This window comes from Eptatretus burgeri, chromosome 1, assembly GCF_056783735.1.
Source record: "Eptatretus burgeri isolate ZD-2024b chromosome 1, Ebu_testis_v1, whole genome shotgun sequence".
Lineage (NCBI taxonomy): Eukaryota > Metazoa > Chordata > Myxini > Myxiniformes > Myxinidae > Eptatretus > Eptatretus burgeri.
This window is the reverse complement of record NC_140961.1, coordinates 101,266,189-101,280,572: the sequence shown is the minus strand read 5'-3', so window position 1 is coordinate 101,280,572 and position 14,384 is coordinate 101,266,189. Positions and strand designations below refer to the sequence as shown.

General features: G+C 42.6%; 2 protein-coding genes across 3 annotated transcripts in view; both read right to left on the bottom strand.

The window, feature by feature from the left end:
* LOC147035066 (uncharacterized) overlaps positions 1-11,197 on the bottom strand; it is a 143,244-nt gene extending 132,047 nt beyond the window's left edge. For both annotated transcript variants that reach the window (XM_085892893.1, XM_085892972.1), the window contains exon 1: positions 10,919-11,197. In XM_085892893.1, the coding sequence (XP_085749019.1) occupies positions 10,919-11,127 (209 nt within the window). In that variant the 5' untranslated portion in view covers positions 11,128-11,197. The remainder of the gene's footprint in view (positions 1-10,918) is intronic.
* A 1,608-nt stretch (positions 11,198-12,805) lies between these two features.
* LOC147035065 (general transcription factor II-I repeat domain-containing protein 2B-like) lies at positions 12,806-13,784 on the bottom strand. The gene is made up of 2 exons (XM_085862333.1): positions 13,127-13,784; positions 12,806-13,014 (listed from the first exon to the last, which is right to left on the bottom strand). The coding sequence occupies exons 1-2, from the start codon at positions 13,782-13,784 to the stop codon at positions 12,806-12,808; spliced, it is 867 nt and encodes a 288-aa protein (XP_085718459.1).
* Positions 13,785-14,384: the final 600 nt, after the last annotated feature.

Genomic DNA, 14,384 nt, shown 5'->3' with positions numbered 1-14,384 from the left:
CTTATTTTGGGATTTCATCAAAGATGGCTGACTGGTACATTGGTGGCCATTTCAGTTGTGCATAAATATGGGCTAGCCCTTTAACTCCACAAAGAAAAGTTACTAAAACAATGGGGGATACGACATTTTATGTCTTTTTTACCTGCTTTAAATTGAATTACAGCAAAACCGGAGGTTCTTGGAAGTGTTTTGACAGGCCATTTGTGTTCTACATTCTTCAAACATAATTCAATTTCAATAAAATAAAGATTGTAAAAGTCATCACTAAATTAATTCCGGTTTTACTGCCATTTTTCCTCAGTGTCGATTACATCACCTTATCTAACACGATACATTCTTATTTGTGCCTGTTGTTTGGGTCCTTTATGATGTCCTTAAAAACAGTAAGTTTCCTGTTTGGAATTATTTTCAATTTTCTTTGACTGTCAGTTAGACAACCAGAGCAAAGAAATTAGCTCATTCCTCTCTACATATGTGTGATCTGGACGAATTCTGAGCCAAGTTACGGTGAAACACAAGACTCGTCTTCCTATTCACATTCAAAATATAACATTCAATTTGAATCCCTTGTTCCTTAATCATAAACTGATAAGACAGACAGGACATACATGAACCAATTGCTTAACCCCGTGTTTTGCTTCACATGCGTGGGGTAATTACCTTTTGGAGTCTTCTGATTGACATTGCACATTGATCCTAACACTTTTGCTCTGTCACTGTCATATTTCAAAATCTCTGTCACTTGTCGTGAAATATAATCCTGCAAGCCAGGCACTATGCCCTGTTCCAATTCTAAACCAATGATTCCATCAAATATACGTGCATAACGTGGACTTTTCATTATTGGTGAAGTCATCCAAGCAATGCCTGCCAGCAAATGTTTTTGAGTGATGTTGTATGACAAAAAGAGTTCACCAATGCTCATTACATCTTTGTTATGAACGATTAATAGAATAACTTGTGCAGTTGAATCAGAAATTACTTGGCCTGTGGATGAGTAGCATAAACAGAATAAACAATTTTATGTCCATTTGTTTACATTGATGCACCTATTTACTGTATATACATTGTAATTGTAGTAATTTCTGGCCACTATTGAATTCCCACATGACATTCTATGAGCAATGACTGAAGGAAGCAAGCAAGTCCGTGAGGACTGCAAATATATGCCGAAGGCCTTGTCAGGAAGATGGCATGATGAGAAGCCTCTACGGGAGAAAAGGTGAAAGCCTTGGGTGAACACAGACACAGACACAGACACAGACACAGACACAGACACAGACACAGACACAGACACAGACACAGACACAGACACAGACACAGAGAGAGAGAGAGAGAGAGAGAGAGAGAGAGAGAGAGAGAGAGAGAGAGAGAGAGAGAGAGAGAGAGAGAGAGAGAGAGAGAGAGAGAGAGAGAGAGAGAGAGAGAGAGAGAGAGAGAGAGAGAGAGAGAGAGAGAGAGAGAGAGAGAGAGAGAGAGAGAGAGAGAGAGAGAGAGAGAGAGAGAGAGAGAGAGAGAGAGAGAGAGAGTAAATACTCCATAATAAAAGTAACACAAGTGCACAGAAAATAGGTTGAAGAAATGCTAAACGCAATGGAGCTCACTGTAGGAGAAATGAAATAAAGCCACGAACGCTGATCTCTCTGGGCATTTATAAGCATTGTGATATATCCAGAGATTTGTAGATGTGATGATTAGGCATTCAATGACAAGAATGAGGAAAGTGAAAAAAACAACTTAATCATTAAGACCCCGCCACGGCCTGTTCAAAGTTAAGGCATTGTTGAGCGGACCAAAAAATGGCGAATTAAGACCCAAGCAAGGTGACCAAGGATTGGCCTTGATAAAGGATAATTAAATAAGGCCATTCATTATCTTCAAAAGGGGTGTTTACATTAACTTAAACACCCAGTTTTCACTCATGCAAAAACGTCAAAAGATATTGTGCTGCTTAACCAGAAGAGGATTGTGGTGTCATTCTAATTGTTCTTCTTCATTATTATTATTATTCTTCTTCATCCATCACAATCCCACAACAAAAGCAAAATGTCAAAATATGTCGTGATGGTATTCCATTATTGTAGTGCCTCATTAAGGCATCGAAAATGGCGTCATTCCTACCTTGTTTGGTTGGATTTTGAAATTTTCATCCTTTTTTTTTCATTTTTATAAATGTTTAGTTTTCTTTTTTGCTTGTTTCTGCAATTTTTAAAGTAATAAATGCTTCATGTTTTTTTTTTTTGGTATGGATTAAATCCATCTATGTTATTAAATTAGGCTTATGGTACATTCTACCCTCCTCCCCCCCTCAATCCTGGCTTTTGGTTCAGTCCACAATGTGGATTACGACATCCGCAAAACGATGTGCTTATCATTTAAAAAACATAATAAAATGCTTAGTGTTTTGATATTTTGTTATTTTGGTATGGATTAAATCCAATTCTGTTATTAAATTATTTTACTACCTGTTTAAGAAGAAGAAATATAAATTGGCGTTTAGTGATATCTCAATGTGGTGATTCCGTGGTGTGTTCTGGTATCTTTTTAAGTCTGGTAGTTCAGAAAACTCTCGAGAATAAAAGATATGGCTTTTAAATGCTTATGACTTCACTCTATAGTCATTTATAAGCCTATCATTGTGTACACATTTAAATCGGCAGCCATCTTTTTCCTGCATCATCCCTCCATATGGTGTATGACCATACTCCATGATAGATTTATTTGATTTTCTTGAAAAACAACTTTACAAATTGCTTATGACTACCCTGTGCGGAATGGTACGTCACACTTGTGAAAGGCCTGAATCATTTTCATCAGGCCTGGATAAGACAAGACACTGGTCAGCTACTTTGAAGAGGATGTTCATTATTGAAAAGTCATTCTCCTTACACCGTTTCATCACAAGGATCAGTATTCAAACTATCCAATCCATTTTTCTGAACAGTCACTGGAAGAGTTGCAGTGCTGCTAACTCCTTGGCCTAACTATCTGCCATATATTTTTGATGGAGAATCATATCTCCAACCTGGCATCAAAGGCTAGTCACCATCTCAGAATTCTCTCTAGTTCTAGAGCTAAGCAATTGCTGAGTCCCACTGAGCTCATCAAGGTGCATAAGGCTTTCATAAAAGCTCCATATTGTTTGGCTCTCCGCTTCAAGTGTACTACATGGGTGGGACTCTGTAAAGCTGGTGCTCCTGCTTCCCACATTGCTCCTCTTGACGTTGTTGAAAACAAGACCTTCTGCATCATTGGCATCTCAAGACAGGAGTTGGATTCTCAGGGACTATCACTCTCCCAGCTCGTTGGTGGATTCAATTTTATAGAAGCTTACATCTCACCTTGCTCCTACCCTCCCCCATCTCTGCCATCTCCTTTCCTATCCTATCCAATCCAGGGTGCAAATGTCCCCCAAGAACCCCTCACCTACATACCCTCCCAAAAACGATGTGGTTGCCTTCCACCCGCAGTAATTTGCCCCCCTATTGTTGATTGTAAAATTATGTCTCTGTCTTCATTGGAATTGTCTTCCTCCTCAATTCATCTTTCAAATTGGTTTCCCAGTATTACCTCATGTACATCAATGATCTCTTCTACATATGCGGATTCTTTCACATTATTGTTTTCTCTCTGCTCCATTGTTTCTTATTTTAGTGTTTTCTACTGGCCAAAATCAAAAGAATGTTTATCGAGGTAAGCTAACCTCCATGGGAAGGAGAATCTGACATCTTTGGCTTGAAAGTTCAAACCTTCTGAAATATCAGCTTCTCCTTGCTTCCCATGGCGGTGAGCATACTTCAATAAATGTCCTGTTGCTTTTATCCATTGTTGAACCTGTGTGTTGATACAGGTCAACACTAACCTTCACCTACAAGATTAGTTATTTAATCTACATGTAAATCTGCTACCATGAATTGTCATTTAGTTCCTTCATGAGACGAGACCCTTATATGGAATAAAATAGCGTTTGGTCTAAAAAAAACGCCTGGCCAATGAATAAATGGTTTTCAACGATACAATTTGACTGAGTGTAGTAACACAAAATGGTGTGGCATCATCATTTTTTTTCGTAATGGAATAGGTTTAGGGATGTATACATTATTTCACCTTTCCTGATTTCTTACCAACACGTTCCTTCAGCATTGCTTTCTCATTTTGTGTGAAGGATTCTCGGAAAGCAACACAGACCCCTTCTTTTTCCACCTCATTTATGAATTGTGCAATCACGTTTCTCCCATATTCATCATCCACACCTAGGGTGCCAAGATATGTCCACCCAAAGTGTTTTACCAAGCTGGAAAGAGCATTTGCTTGGTTACTGTCACTAGGATAAGTGCGCATGAAGTTAGGAAATTCCTTCTTGTTCGAAAAGCACTTGCAGGAAGAGCCATAAGCCACCTTCAATAGAAACGGTAAATCCAAGATTAAGGAAGCGTTTCCCAAAAATAAATTTTGCCATTCAATCTTTCCAATGCTTTTAAAAATTCAAATTGTATTTTAAAAGGAATAAATGTACCTGTGGGATGGAAAAAATGTTGAAAAAAGGACTCATAAACTTTGCAACTTCTGAAGTAAATGGTCCAATGATTATATTGGGTGAACATGGATTCTTTGAAGCTTCACATGACATGAGATTTTTTTCCAAAAACTTAAAGCTATTCTCTAAAACCTTTGATATTGCAAAGCATGTGTCAAATACGTCATAACCTAGTGTGATATTGTTAAAGAGTGTGACGTCTTTATTAATTTCCTGAACGGCAAACATCATTGTCAAAACCCAATGCACAACTTGTGAATTCATCCTGAATGAAGGTTGGAAAACTCAAAATGTTTAGTGTTGCATCAAACGATCACAATTCAACATTATATTTTAATCAGAATTTTGAATCAAAAATAAGTTACCAAAAAAGTTTTAAAATGTGTCAGTTGTAATGCCTTAAATATGTGAGAAAGAGGTCAGAATGCATTTTTTCCAGTTTGTCTTGAGAATAACTTTTTGAGAGCATTGTTTTTCTTATTTTTCTTTACAGGAGCACAGCTAATGGGAGAGCAAAGTAGAACGGATAGTGGGTAAACATAAAGGGAATGAATGAACAGGAAAGAGGTGATGGAAGAGGGGAGGAAACACTAAAATTTTTGTTTGTTTGTTCGTTTTTTGCTATATTTAGAGGGCTCATGAGTTGTTCTATGTTAATCCATTTCAAATTGCATTATTAAATGCTTGTAAAGCATAATCAATTTCCATTCCAATTTGCTAAGGCAATACAAACATGTTGCTGTAAATAGTTTAAGCCCATGGTCATGCAAGGACAGACAGGTGCGATAAAGACTAACCAATGTCACCAAGAACACCTTTATATAAAGCACATGCAGATAAGTTTATCGCTAGTTATGCCTTAGTATTCTGTTTTCTGATTAAGAATACATAATTTTCATGAGGATAGGCATGCATTGTGAATGTGGGTTAGAATAAGTTTGTTATTTCCTTTCCGCACATCCTCAACTCAAACTATTTCTCACAACACATGCACATGGCACACACAATAAATTATTGTATCCATCTCAGCAGAGAATTTGTTGCACTGCTCCCAAAACCCATGCCTCGCTAACCTTCCATCCAAGCTAAAGCAATCCCTCACCCTTGACAGGTTGGTGGTGAGTTCTCGCCCCACCACGCCCACTGGATAGAACCTCAGCAAAAGTCCCCCCCCTACTGAAAGAAACTGCGTTGCTAGGCAGAAAGCGAAGACCCAGCCAATCATCATCAAAGGGGGGCCCTGGCCGCTTCCACCAGCCCGAACCAAGGGGGACCTGCAAGCCACGAGATGAGGTTGGGGGGGGTCAAATTAAAGGGTGAGACGCAGCAGATTCAAATGGTTCAGGGGAGATCAGAGAAAGCAGTTGGAGGGAGATCTCGCACATGAAGCTTGGGGTAGATTGGAATGAGATTACAGAATCGCTCCTTCACTCTCTCTCTTTCTTTTCCACCTTTCTCCAGACTTTCCTTTCCAACTTTCATATTCTTATTTATTCTTTTTCTGTTCTATCTTTGTTCTTCCTCAACTCATTGTTTCATCCTTTCTGCAGCTTTTTGCAATTCATTAATGGAAGCCCACATCGAACCTGATGTGATGCATCTCTCCCTGACTGTTTCAACACCAACACTGAACTGCCCGCCACGCCTCACAAGACAGGATGAGATTTCCACTCAGCTAAGCAGTACATCATAGTCAACCCAAGAACATCCATGGTCTCCACACAACCGGGGCACTAATGAAGTGGAGGAAGGAATCTGAGAGGGAGTGCGCGGGAGGCAAACCCAAACCGACAAGCATTGCGGTGACCACAATCATAGCTGGGGTTGTGGAAGGTGCATCATGGCATGTGAAAGACCGCTTACTACCCCTTTATCACTACTATTTCTGACCCCTCTTTCTGCACTTTCTCACATTTATTTAGGTGTCTGGATCAATTTGAGTAGAGGTGCTAAGTAATTATTTTAAGGATCCAATGGTGGGTATATCACATAGGGGATAATGGGAATGTATGAGTATATGTGCTTGTACATTTTATGAATATTACTTACCTTGCCTTTCCTGATTTCTCCCACCATTTCCAGTTTGAATTTCCCCACCAGTTCTTCAATATTTTTCAATCAACGGATTGAAAAACTCCGCTTCCAGGTTTGAGGCATGGCTGCTTCTCTCAAGGGTCTCGGCCAACTTTCTCAAAATTAAGTTTCCAGTCGTTATATGTCAAGTTTTAACTGTTTATTTTATCACCTACATGTTTACTGTGGGGTCCAAGTTCATTTTTGTTTCAAAAAAATCGTGCTATGTTGTGACTTTTCATCAACCTTCTTTTATCAGGTTCCTTGAGGCCTCGCCATCCTTCCTGCCGAGGTGTACGATCATCTATATTTGTATTCTCTCGCTATTACCATCAATTCCTATTTTCTCCACTTTTCCCACCACCCCCCATCTATCCCTCCCAACTATACCCTCTGGTTCTTGTCTTTAATTTTTTAAATCACAAAAAAACAACAACCCATTCTCCCTCCATACCCATGAGTACTGATCCTTCCTCTTCTTCCTCTTCTTCTTCTTCTTCTTCTTCTTTCTCCTCCTTCTCCTTCTCCTTCTGCTGGCACACCATGTTTTTTCTATTTGAGCTGACCAACTCTCACCATTACCTTCACGATTTCTTCCTCCAACCTTCCATTCCCAAATCTTACCTAATCTTCAAAATTCCATTAAAAATAATAATTTTCCTTGTATCCTTTCGAACTATACACCACCTGTAACCAGGTATCTCTCAACCACGTACTTTTCATTGAATTATCAGCTTCACTCTGCGTTTACCGATCCAAACTCACCATACACCTCCACAATTTCACTTCAACCTTTCCTTTTCTGAATCTTATGCAATACTTATTAAAAAAGTAAATACATAAATAATTAAATTCACTTCTAAACATACACCTCCCGTAACCACGTGCATCTGCTGGATCTGTTCTACCCTTGGCATTTAAAATCCAAATCCACCATTCACCTCACGATTTTTTCTTCAACCTTTCCTTTACCTAATCTGATGCAATCTCGATACAATCTTTATCAAAAAATAAAATAAAATAATAATAATAATAATAATAATAATAAAAACGGTCTTAAATAATGCTTTGTCCTCCTCTTTCACACGTGTGGTTCTCATTACTGTATCATAATTCACGACTTTTTCTATTTCAACAGACTGCTCTCAATTCGACCTTTCCTCCATACCTTGTCTAAGAAGTCCAACTGTTGCAATGCTTCTCTCCATTCTCTCAAGTCACCTTCATTGCATTTCACAATTTCATTGTCTTTAGTCACATTTCTGAACTATAAAAAATTAAAACCCCAGTTTGGTATGCACGTTTGCTTTCCATCAATAATCATATTTTTTCCAACTTCAGTGGCAATTCACCCCTCTCAACCCTCCCTATCAAAGCAACCATCACACTCTTCCCCCTCCAAGCTTCCCTCTCACCTTTCTCAAAAACTCCATCCTCACCTTTCTCCCTCAACACTCCCCACTCACCCATCTCCCTCAACACTCCCCACTCACCTTTCTCCCTCCATTCACCCCCTCACTCATCCTTCTCAAAGTTGCCCCCCCACCTCACATTCACAAAGCTGCCTGCTTCCCCTGCCCTCTCTCTTCCATCTCATCACTCCACCTCGTCAAATATTCAACTGCCTTGTGCCCCCTTTATTATTACTCCCCACTGCACCTCAACCTAGCACCAAAGAGCCTTTTCTCCTCCTCATCCACCCACCTGCCCAAGCTCTTCTGCAATCCCCCACACTCTTTCAGCAACTCCCCTTGCCTCCCCACCCCCTCCTCCCTTGTCCTCCCCTACATCCAAAGCCTCCTCCCCTCCCTTTTCATTAACAGTGTGGACCTAAAATATCTGGGGCCTTCGCTCAAACCTGACAGATCTTTCCTTGCAGGTTGCCACTGACAAACCAGACATAATCTGCCCAACAGAAACTTTCCTCCCTCAAGACATCTCTGACTCCCTAGTGTCACTCCATAGTTACTCCCTCCTCCGGTATAAGAGACCTGAACGTCTTCCTGGTGGAGGAATTGCTCTCTTCATTAAAGACTCTATCCCTCACTCTGCATGCACTGCTCTCACTTCCCCACACCCCCAGGAATACCTCTGGCTACATCTTCCCTTCCACTCCCACCTCATGTTATATGTGTGCTGCACCATCCACCAAACAGCGATAACTACATTTACACCTCACTATCAGAAAACATGGACCAACTTCTATCCACTCATCAGAACTCTATCTTCCTAAGTGGTGACTTCAATTGTCATCATGCCAGTTGGCTGGGTGTGGGTACCTCTCTCCCCTACCATGACACTTCAGCAAAGGACTTCTGCAACTCATTGGGACTGACTCAATCAGTCAATTTCCTGACCCTGATCTCAACCAATAGAACTCCATCTCTTCTGGATCTGATTTTGACAAATTCCCCTGAAAATATCCGCTGTTTTTCCTCCGCTCCAATTGGTTCTTCTGACCATGTGCTTGTCAAAGTGGACATCTCTCTGGCTGTCATTGGAGAACAATCTCAGCACCGTCGAGTCTGGCATTTCACTCAGGTTGACTGGAAGGGTCTCCAGCAGCCATAAAACTTCGAGACTGGTCTCCCATCACTACTTTCTCCAACATCACCTCGTCCTGAGAATTCTTCCAAAGAAGCTTGCTCTCTCTCATGCACAGACTTATCCCCTCTCATCATCAGTTGTCCTACCCTTCCTCCCGCTCATGGAACACTGAAGCTTGTGGCAAGGCAGTTGTCCTGAAACAACTTGCCTTTTCCTCATGGAAAGCCAACCCGACTGAGGGTAATCTCAGTTCCATCCATAAAGCTCGGAACAAGTGTGTGTCTACCATCAGGAGAGTCAGAAAACAACATCTTTCTAATCTCAAGTCTGAACTCTCAAACCTCTCTCCCTCCTGCAAATCGTGGTGGCATCGAATTAAATCTGTTTCTGGCGTATGTCCCTCCTCCATCCCTTCCCTTACCTCAAATGGCCCCACTGGTGACACTGCAAATGAATAGGCTGAATACCTCAACTCGGTGTTTGCATCTAAATCTTGTGTCCGAAACCCATCGCTTTCTGCACCAACCTTACTCAGTCACATCCAGCTGTTCCTTGACTCTGTGTCCTTTTCTTCTGGTAAAGTGGAGAGCTTGCTGTCAAACCTCGACTCAGATTCTGCAACCGGTCCAGACGGCATCAGCCCACCTGTCCTAAAAACCAGCTCCTCTGGCCTTGTTCACCCTCTCTCTGTTCTATTTACCTTCTCATTTACTCAAGGTCATCTGCCATCTGCTTGAAAATCAGCAAACATTACTGCCCTGAATAAAAAGGTGCAAAAACAGATCTCTTCAACGACAGACCAATCAGCCTTCTCCCGATCATCAGAAAGGTTATGTAATCCATCATTACTTCTGACATTAAATGCTTCTTCTCCAATGGCTTGATATCCGATCATCAATTGGGTTTCAGACCAGGTCACTCTTCCCTGGACATGCTGCTTCTGCTCTCCCATCAATGGATGGAGGTACTCAATGGCAGACATGAAATCAGAGCCATATCCCGAGACATATTGTTGTGGGCTGGGATTCGGTGGCGATAAATGACCACTAGGTGGAGCAGTAGAGCCGTCTCCCACCGAAAACCCAGAATTAAAAGGTCGTCACTCCGGAGTCGACGGGCCACTTAAAGGACAGTGATCGCCAATTCTCTGATGGCGTGGTGTAGAGTCAATAGCCAAGTTTCAATATACCGAAGTACCCACGTCGTCAAATTACCGGGGAAATCACACCCTTGGCTGACTCTGTCCGAACCGAGTCACAGTTATCGACTCGGATCCGTGTGTAACCGAGCGGAGTTACCAGAGCCGCGCCGGTCCCAATGACAACTTACGGCACCAACGGCCTTACTATTTCTCAATACGCACCGTGCTGGGTCAATGACAGAAAGCACAGAAAATGAGCTGGAACATTTAACGTGGTGGGTTATTTTTAAACAATAATCGGGGAGGGGAACACACAAAGAGCAGAGTTATCCGAATAAAAGAAAGCAAACAATGTACAATGAAAAACACTTAATCAATCCTACTTAAAGATGGGACCCACGGACACACACACACACACACACACACACACACACACACACACACACACACACACACACACACACACACACACACACACACACACACACACACACACACACACACACACACACACACACACACACACACACACACACAAAAATAAATGACCCTCAATGGTCTATTTCCGGCCCTTCGGCTCGAGAGGGAAGGTGAGCTGAAGGCAGGGCCTATTCTTGCACCTGTCTGCCTCGTGCGGTAGGAGGACTCGAACCTGCCGCCAACAAAGCAGCATCAAGCACCAGGGACCAGGAACGACGCCATGGATGCCAGCCAGCATGGGAACGGACCAGACGTGACGCCAGTAGGCAAGACGAGACTTTCTCTCTTTCTCGACAATGGGGCGAACCTTCTCTTCTCCTCTTTCTCGACGACGGGGCCAACCTTCCATTCTCGACGGCTCGCCACCTACTCTTTATCCTTCCCCTCCCCCACGGGTCGAAGGAAAATGCTCTGAGGTACTCGCCTCCGGATTGGACGAGGGACGAACATCCCATCTGGCTGGGCGGGGTCGCCCCAGAGGTGGTCAGCCTCCTGATTGGACGAGGCTTCTCGGGGGATGTGTCGAGGCATCTCAGAGGCCCGCCCCCCAAAGATACTCTGGAGTAGCTTTCGGCATGCTGGCCTCCCATTGGCTGGGGCGCACGTGCGATGCTCGCCCTTCGCTCATTGGCTGGAGGAAACGTCCCATGCCCTTCCTCGGAGTGGAGCCTCGATCTGAGGCGATGGAGGCTCCGCCCACGCATTCAGCCAAAAACACTTGAGCAATGGCGACCGGGTCGAGTGTTGGACGGTGCCGTTGTTGTTGTTGTTGTTGTTGTTGTTGTTGTTGTTGTTGTTGTTGTTGTTGTTGTTATTGTTATTGTTGTATATGTATAAAACCTGACTATAAAATAACTCGCAACGCACACACGAAATTCCCATTAGACATAGGAGATGGATTCAAACTATAAACACATACTTATTGAAATAACTAAGCTGTGGGGGCTGTTGTCTGTCTGTGTGAAAATGGCTTCCAGATTCGTAACAATATTGTGTGCTTTTGACACGGTCTGGCCCCCTGCCCTGCTCACCAAACTCTCTTCATATGGTATTGAAGGCGATCTCCACTCATGGCTCACAGACTTCCTCTCCTGTCGCAGCCAATATGTGGCTCTAAATAGAGTTCTCTCAGCCCCTCTTCCTGTCCAGGCTGAAGTTCTGCAAGGCAGTGTTCTGGGCCCTGTTCTTTTTCTGGTTTTCTTCAATGATCTCTCAGACTCAATGTAAAATCCACTTTATCTCTTTGCTGATAACTCCACCCTCTGCCGTACCATCAGTCATCCCTCAGACCGGCGAGCAGTGGCTTCTTCGCTCTTTGCAGATCTGGATAAAATCTCAAGCTGGTCCATCACTTGGAACATTTGTTTCAATCCTGACAAATTTCACACTCTCACTATGTCTCTCCGACAGGACTGTTTTGAACCCACCCCCCCCCCCCCTACATCCCCATCTACTTTATCAGCAATCCTCTGGAAGAAGACCTTTCATTCTGTCTCATGCATGTCTCCTCAGAATGAGAAAATCCTCAGCATGTACATATAGTTTGTAGAACTCGAGCAAAGGGAGGTTGTTGTACCTAGCTTTGAGCTCGTCATTGCTTTGCAGATCAATGATTTCGTGTTGTAGGTTGTCAGGCACATCAGCTGGTTCCACATTAAACGGCGTGGCAAATATGTTCAGTTCCCTTTGTTTACTTTTCATGTCCTGGAACCTCTCTCCAAATGCCTGGAGGAGTTTTGCACACTCAGCAGCATATTCAGATGTCACAGCAGGCTTTTGTTCTTGCAGAGTGGGAAAGTGGACAGTGTTTCCCCTTTCCAGTTGCACTTGCCACAGCTTTAGTTTAGCTTCAAATGATTTCACATTTGATTGCAGAGAGCTGAGAAGCTGGTTGGGACCTTGGAGCTTGACGTTCAACTCTGACAGGTACTTGGTAATGTCCACCATGAAGCCCAAATCACACAGCCACTTGCTATCACTGAGTTCCATGACAGGTTTCCCCTTCATCTCCATGAACTGTCTTCTTCTCACAGTGAGTAAAACCGTGTGAGCATATTTCCGCGACTCAGCCACCGCACATCACAGTGGTAAACCAGATCTCCGTACTCTGACTCTAGTTCACTCAGTAGCTCCTTGAACTGGCGGCTGTTCAGCCCTCTGCTTTTGATGACGTTTATGGTGGAAACGACAGTTGTCATCACATTTTTGATCTTCAGGGACTGTGCACACAGATTCTCTTGGTGTATGATACAGTGGCATACAACAAACTCACTTGGATCGAGACTAAGACGATCGAGACAGTTCGAATTTGTTCATAGCCAAAACAACTTGCTCAAACAAATCCTCACCTTTGGTGGTGCCATGCATGGATTGCAAAGACAACAACTCCTCGCTCGAATCAAACTCAGCTGTAATCCCCCGCAGAAAAATGGCTAGTTGGGCGGTGTTTGTTATGTCCGTTGTCTCATCGCAGGCCAGAGAGAAAAACTGGAAATCTCTTGCGGTGTCCTTTAGTGTTTTCTCAATATCTTGTGCCATTTCAGTAATCCGATCTGAGACAGTTCTTCGAGACAAACTGACACTTTGGAACAATTTTACTTTGTCTGGTACGAACAGCTCCGCAGCGGCAACAAGGCACTCCTTCACAAATTCTCCTTCTGAATGCGGCATCGGCTTCTTAGCGATTAGCTCACTCACCACAAAACTAGCATGCGTAGTGTTGTCTCGGTCAGATTGTGGTCTTATGAAGACTGCTTGTTGAGCGCCAAAACTCCGCCGAAGAGTGTTAACTTTATCCAAGTGCATTTGTCCTTTCAACTCGTCCAGTTTAGCATGTTTCGAGCTGTAATGACGCTCGAGGTTGGACTTATTCATCACCAAGAGCGCTTCCCGATAAACTAGGTATACTGGCTTGCCTTTTACTTCCACAAAGAAATATTCGTTTTCCCATTTTTCTTGGAAAGTGTGACATTCCGCATCTACCTTTCTTTTCTTGTTAGTCGCCATGTTTGCATATACTGAATGAAATGATGACATGAGATTACGCGATCACACATTACGTTACGCACGTGCTGCATTCACTAACCCTGAACGTGAAACAGACAGATGACAGCTGTCCGTTTAATTTACTTTTTTCGCCGTCTGGAGGTTTTTTTGGGGTTGTATTTCTGAGGTTGCTTTTGTTTATTTTTAGCGAACGAAGTTACCTTCATACTTAACACGCGCACATGAGAGAATAGGAAACAACAACAACAAAACAACAACAACAACAACAACAACAACAACACAATACCCATGACGATTTGGAATATGTGTCGTTGGCTATGACCCTTTTGCTTCCAGTTGTTTTTAAACGCTGTGCGGTGTATAAACACGATTGGGTTTTATTTCTATCTTGTGAATATTACTTAATGCATGCACATGAGTGAATTGGAAAAAACAACAACAACAACAACAACACAATACCATGGCAATTTGGAATCCGTGTAGTTGGCTATGACCCTTTTGCTTCCGTTTTTTTTTTGCTTCTGGTTATTTTTTGTTTCCGGTTTTTTTCATGGGGAATGATGAATGCCGGGAGATAAAGGCATCGTCGGAGACATGAAA

Bases quoted from the DNA above. Each gene is read 5' to 3' on its own strand.
- LOC147035065 (XM_085862333.1), bottom strand. From the start codon at position 13,784: ATGGCGACTAACAAGAAAAGAAAGGTAGATGCGGAATGTCACACTTTC. The intron at 13,015-13,126 runs GTGAGGATTTGT...TCATACACCAAG, and splicing joins CATGCATGGCACCACCAAAG to AGAATCTGTGTGCACAGTCC.